This window comes from Chelonoidis abingdonii, chromosome 1, assembly GCF_003597395.2.
Source record: "Chelonoidis abingdonii isolate Lonesome George chromosome 1, CheloAbing_2.0, whole genome shotgun sequence".
Taxonomy (NCBI): Eukaryota; Metazoa; Chordata; order Testudines; family Testudinidae; genus Chelonoidis; species Chelonoidis abingdonii.
In genome coordinates this window covers 309,488,813-309,495,437 of record NC_133769.1, presented here as the reverse complement: position 1 = coordinate 309,495,437, position 6,625 = coordinate 309,488,813, and the positions used below count along the sequence as shown (strand labels likewise).

Sequence of the window (6,625 nt, the reverse complement as noted above, 5' to 3'; positions counted from 1 at the left end):
TCTCACTGCACTGTTCCCATCTCACTGGGTGTTCCTTATATAGTTTCTAGTATATTTTAAATATCTCCAATGATGGGCTGTCTCAGGTTCACTTGTACTAGAAAACAACCCCACCTTAATTTTACAACAACATATTGATATTTAACTCAAGATAGCTATTGAGATTTTAAACACTGAAAAACAATTCTTCACTGACTCAACCAAAAAGGTATAGTGAGAGTGAGGCCCAGGATGAGGCCAGAACTCTTGGGTTAAGATGGGGGACGTGCTTTCTCCCTTATCCCAGCCCCACCCAGAACTGGACCCTAGAAGAAGCAGCCAGCCCTTTTCATCTTACCTTTTGGGCTGTGATTGACTACTATGGAAATGTGTCATTGTAAGAACCAAAGTAGATATTTTCATATATAGTTATTTAGTTATTTTATCTCTTTCCTCATAAATTAGTCATGCCTGGCCTTATTCATTTGGGCCCCAATCCTGCATTTTGCAGAGACTGATTGCCTGCACACAGTAAATTGCAGGATTATGGCTTTAGATGATTGTCTCCGAATCCCCACCAGTGAGTTCTTCTCTGGTGATGCGATATCATGCAAATGGATGCAACGTCACACAAACTGTATGCCTCTATGCTCTGTCATGCCTCTGCAACCCAAAATTACATTGACCTTTCTTGGTTTCATATACAATTGCAAAAATCACCTCTAATTTGCTATCCACAATCATCCTGAAGCCTGTTTTGGCATCACCGATTTCCAGGATTCTGGTCTCTCATCAAAAATGTTTCTGATTATTTTTTTCAAGGAATATTAGTTTATATATGCCCAAGTTGTATCTCATTTTATTGTTTTCTGTCCTTATTTTTAAACTCTCCTGGACCCTTTGTCCTTTTATCCTTCTGCTGGTCTCCTGTCTCACTCTTGAGACCTTTTCAACTCCTGGGGGAATTCCGCATCACTGCACGGATGCAGAATTCACGTCCCCTGCAGATTTCTTTGCTTCCCCCCAGAAAAATGACTTTCTGATGGGGAAGCAAAGGGAAGCTACAAGAGCGGTCATATGCTCCTCCCCAGCAGCACAGGTGCATTGTTTTGGGCTTTTGGAATAGCTGGTGGAAAGGCAAATCACCATGTGCGGGAGGGGCTGCTGATGCCCTAGTCGGTGGCTTCTACTAGGCTCAGCTGCTAGTCCCAGATGGGCTGGGGAGGATAGGATTTGTTCTTCTCCGGCAAAGGAGTGGCTGGGTCAGATCCACTCTCAAAAACCTCCCCTGGCTGCAGGAAGCTCTGCATCTTCCTCCTCCTCCCCCTGCTTCTTGTCCCCACTGCTCCTCAGCTGTGGAGGGAGGAGTCACTGTACTAAGAGCTGCCCCCTGGCTGCCCAAGCCCTGGTGTATGGATCCCCCATACCCAGCCTCCCCTGCTAAGCCTCACCCCCTGCACCCAGAACCCCTCCCTGAGACACCCACACCCAAACCCCACCTTGCCAAGCTCAACTCCCTGCACCCGGAGCCTTACCGCTGAGCCCCCCACCACACCCAGACGCTGAACCCCCTGCACTCAAACTCCCACCCCAATGAGCCCCACGCTCATTGCACCTGGACAACCCCCCACACCTAGACCCATCCCTCCACACTGACACCTCGTAAGTTCCAACCACCTTCACCTGAATCCCCCTTGCAGAGTCACATTGTCCCTGCACCTGGAACCCCCCAACAAGCCCTGTTGCATTCAGATCCTCCCCACACCCAGACCCCATCCCCACCGAGCCCCAACCAGCTGCACCCTGAAACCCACCCCAGCAAACACTCACTCCCCCCAACACCCAGATCCCTGACCACTGTGCCCCCTATTCCCAGTCCCCTCTGTTAACCTCAACCACCTTCCCTTGGATCCCCTGCAGAGTTCCATTGCCTCTGCACTTGGAACCCTCCCAAATCAACCCCTGTCCATCCAGCTCCCTCCTGCACCCAGACTCCCCCACTGAGCTGCCCAGATTGCCCCACACAGAACCATCTCCCCACCACAGAAACCCCCACACTAAGCCCCTCCTAAGCTAGGATGAGCCTGCCTGCCCATACCTGCTGTACCTGGCATAGAGGAGCAGGGCCCAACCCCAGGAGTGTTTTGGGGGCAAACCTGGCCCTTGCACGGTGTCAGGATCAGGTGCAGCCTCACCGCTGAGTTCATGACCCTGCACCTGGAATCCCCTAAGCCCCTGTGCGAGGGGGGCTGTAGGATGATCTCCCACTTTCATGCAGCCAGTGGCCTGTGCTCTCTACTGCCCTGCTGGAGCCTCCAAATTTATTTATTGACAAAATAAAATTTGCAGAATTTTAAAATATGTGCAGAATTTTAATTTTTTTTTGGTGTAGAATTCCCTCAGGAGTATTTTTGTTCCCTTCTTTGACATGTTGTCCCCATATACACTTTACTCTGGTTCCTATTAATCTTACCTCACTTTCTGGGGTCCCTGTTTCTATAAGCTCCTCAGAGACATGCACTGCTGTCACTATGCCTTCTCCGGAACATCCCCTTCTCCCTAGCTGTCATTGGATCCCAACACTGTACTGCATCCCTTTTCCTGCTAGTGGAACATCACTCAAAACTTTCTTCTTGCGGTTTGAATAGAAGCAGAACGGGATACATATCGCCACTACACTTTTGTACGGATACAGAAAAGCAAATGATAGCCCCCATCCAAGTCGTGTATTGTGACTCCAGGAGACAGAGAGAGCAAGAGCTGTCAGTAGCTGCAATTCACAACCCAGCATTTCAGCCCAGAAACCAGTACAGGTCAGATACTCGTCAAGGCTACAGTGCAATTGAACTGTGCATTTCACTGACGGGTGGTTGAAGGCTGATCCTGGCGCTGACACACCTGCACCCCCTCCGTGACACCCACAGAGCAAAATCCCCCAGTGCCCATCCCCCCGCAGCCTCTCCCCCCACAGGGCAGGGGAGACGGACCCGCTTGGAGCAGGTTCACTCGGGCTCTGCCTCCCGGGCCCCGGGCCTGCTCCCCTGGAAGCTGGTGGCAAAGCGCTGGGACCCGGGGCAAACGCGACCACAACCACCCACCGGGGCGGTTCCCAGCGCCGCCTCCCTCCCCGGGCAGCCTGAGCGCGGGCGGCACCGGTTTCCGGTCGGACTTTGTGCCTCGGTTTTTCCCTTCCCCCCGGCCTGCCGCTTCCCCAGTCCCTGGCTGCTCGGTGCGCGTCTCCGGCCCGGCCTCCCCATGCAGTCCCGGCTTCTGTGCTTCAGCGGCGGCCCCGCAGCGCGGAGAGTCCGGCTCATTCTGCAGCAGGTGGCGCGGGGCCGCCTGGCTGCGGAGAGGCAGCTGCAGCCGGAGGTCAGGGCGCTGCATGGCCTGCGAGTCGCCGCAGGTAACTCCTCTCTCCCCGCACGGGTTAATGGGGCTGTGACTCCGCCCCCAAACACCAGCCACTTCTGCACCCCGGTCAGCCTCCGCGGCCCCCAAACTCCAGCCCCCCATCAGCTCCCAGTGCCCCCAAACTCCAGCTCCTTCCACGCCCCCGATCCATCAGCCCCACCGTCTCCAAATTCCAGCCCCCTTCACACCCCACCATCAGTCCCCACTGCCCCCAAATTCCAGCCCCTTCCATCCCCTAATGCCCCCAAATCCAATCACCATCACCTTTCACTGTCCCCAGACCCCAGTCCCATCTATGCTCCCATTTGCTCCTACTGACCCCGAATCCCACCATCAGCCCCCAAAATCCCAGCTCAACCATAAACCCAAATTCTAGTCCCCCCTAACATTCACCATTAGCCCCTCACTACCCCATATCCAACCACCATCAGCCTCTAATGCTGCCTTCACACCTCACTATCAATCCCCATTACCCCCAAATCCAAGCCCCCAAATGTAATCCGCACCAGACCCTACAGCTCCCAAAACCCAATCTCACCTGTCCAGATCCAGTTCTAATTCCCTCCCTCATCCCCAGACTCACCGGCTCCATGTTTTTAATCTCCTCGCCCCCTCACACACTAGTGGTATCTTCCATCTCATGCTAGGTGCGTTGGGTTTTGTTTTAGTGGATTTTATTTTAAAAATTTTGTCAGGGTCTTGTATCTCTTTTTCTTGTCTGGAAAGTCAAAACAAAAGTAACTGGGGAATAGGAGCAGGACAGTTCCCTGCTCCTCTCCGTCTAAACTCCATTGGGTGTATAGGCTTTGTAGTGAAGTTGGGGGATGCTGACACATTTTAGGGCAACAATTCACCAATTTTTCCATTCTGAGAAGCACCTCACAAGAGAAAAGGCTTCAAAACACTTGCCTTGTCTGTCCATTGCTTGTGTTTCAAAATGCTTCATTTTGTGGATCATCAGGAAGAGCTCTGCAGCCTGTAGTTTGAGAACTACTCCTCTGCGACAGAATAATGATACTTGTATCGTTACATTGCATAGGGTTGCCACTTTATGAAGGCAGAACCCCGCTAAATTCAGTGGTCCGATGATACTGATCTATTTGCAGGATTGGATTTGTCTGTAGAATATACTCCTCCTACCCTGAGACAATTTTACAGGTATAAAAAATGGTCTCAGGACATGTATATGTTCCCTTAAGCAGCATTATTAGGACATACAATTGACCTTAGTCCTGCATATATTGGGATGAGTTGGACCCTGTTCCTTGAACAATCCCAGAGTATCTTGTAATGATGTTCAAGACATGCGACAGCCTTGCACAAATTAGAATTGGCTCTTAGAACAATGACATACACCAACAGTAGGTGACTTTTTTCTGGATGTGTGCCAAAGGAATCACAATTCCTAAATATAGAATGAATAATGACCAAGTATGAATTATGAAGCTAGAATCCTTTTGAGAGGTTCTAATGGTATCTTAAATTTATGTACTTGTTTTAATTCTTACTTACAGCACTATTAGTCAGATTTGCTGCCAGATAATGAGACAATCAGTCAAACACTCAAACAGGTTTGAGTTAATCAAGGAAGGAGCTAGTTTGAGGAATGAATATAATTAGGTAGTATAATATTCAGAGGATGTTTGAATACGAAAAAATGTATAAAAGTGAGATTGAAAATACTGGAATTTTTGACCTTAGAAAAGAGATGCATAAGAGGGGGCATGATAAGTTATATAAGTAATAGTATAGAGACGGTAGATCAGGAGCTTTTGTTCTCTCATCTCATAACTCAAGAACAAGAACGCATTCAATTAAATTAAAAGGTGGAAAATTCAAAACTGATAAAAGGAGGTACTTTTTCTCACCTTGCATAATTAGACTGTGAAACTGTTTAACCCAATGCACAGTTAGATTACAAAACTCTGTGCCACAGGATGACATTGAGGCCAAGAATTGAGAGAAATTCAAAAAGAGATGGGGTATGTCTATGGATAACTTCGTTTTTGTTATCAAAATTAATAATGATAATATTGGAAGGAATAGTAAGGCTTGTGCCTCAGGGTTTGCACGTCCTCTGAAACCACTGTCAGAGACCGGCTACTGGACTAGATGGATTACTCATTCAGTAAGGCAATTGCTATGTTCCTATGAATTGTGAGGTCTGGATATTAGGAATACTATTTACTACTGCCCATTCTCCTCCAGTGGACTCCATTCTCCTTAGGTCCTCTTCACATTCTCTTGCAGGACCCAAGTCTCCTATACCTTTGACAACTTTGAGTGTGCAGTCAGGTAACCTGCTCCTCCTCTTTTGCAACAATGGGTACTTTTGTTACCTTCTCCACTGGCTTTCAGGGGGCTGCCCCCGCTAGGAGGCTTCTTGATATAATGTTTCCTCTCTTCTTCTATGCAGAAAGAGATTTTTGGGAAGGGCTGGAAGCTGCAGCCAGCTAGGTAAGCAACAGTCAGTCTGGCTCCCTGATTGCCTGAAGCTGACAGACATCCCAGATACTGGTGTGGTGGTAGCTCCTCAGTATTGTGACAGAACGGTTGCCGGTCACTGTTTTGTAAAATGTGAAGGGGGGCACCCACCTCCCCCTAACATTCTTTGCAATAGGGAGTAGAGGCCTCCTGGCACCCTATGAAGAGCTGTGTAAGAACAGATGAAGGTAGCCAGTGCCAGAGAGTTATGAAGAGTGGGGTGGGGAAGTCATAGAATTAAGGGAAAAGAAAAGGGGTTACTAAAGCTTCATGGAAACACTTGTGAGAGATTTGCGCTTGTGCAGCTCAAATGGGAGATCCTAGTTAACATTAAACTTAACATAAAAAAGGTTGAAGAGCAGTGTTTAAAGTAGGAGATGGAGGAAAGCCGACTGCTGCAGAGGAGCATGTGGATCGGACAGAGACTTCTCTTAGAGGAGAGTCTATTGATAGAGATTCTCTAGGTTATAGTCAGGAGCAGAGAATGGAAGAGGATAATGTAAGGGCCAGATCAGACGAGAAACATTCACATAACAAATCGGACGCATCAGAAAAGGACAGGCAAATAAACAGTGACAAGTTTTTAAAGTGCTTGTACACAAATGCTAGAAGTCTAAATAATAAGATGGGTGAAATATCCTTGTCATAAAGGATACATTAGGCATCACAGAAACCTAGTGGACTGAGGACAATCAATGGGACACAATCATTCCGGGGTACAAAATATATTGGAAGGACAGAACAGGTCGTG

The 6,625-nt window shown here is 48.5% G+C and overlaps 1 protein-coding gene across 1 annotated transcript in view; it reads left to right on the top strand.

The window, feature by feature from the left end:
* Window positions 1-3,170: 3,170 nt before the first annotated feature.
* VWA8 (von Willebrand factor A domain containing 8) overlaps window positions 3,171-6,625 on the top strand; it is a 279,054-nt gene continuing 275,599 nt past the window's right edge. The window contains exon 1 of the mRNA XM_075065283.1: window positions 3,171-3,382. Within this exon, the coding sequence (XP_074921384.1) occupies window positions 3,235-3,382 (148 nt within the window). The 5' untranslated portion in view covers window positions 3,171-3,234. The remainder of the gene's footprint in view (window positions 3,383-6,625) is intronic.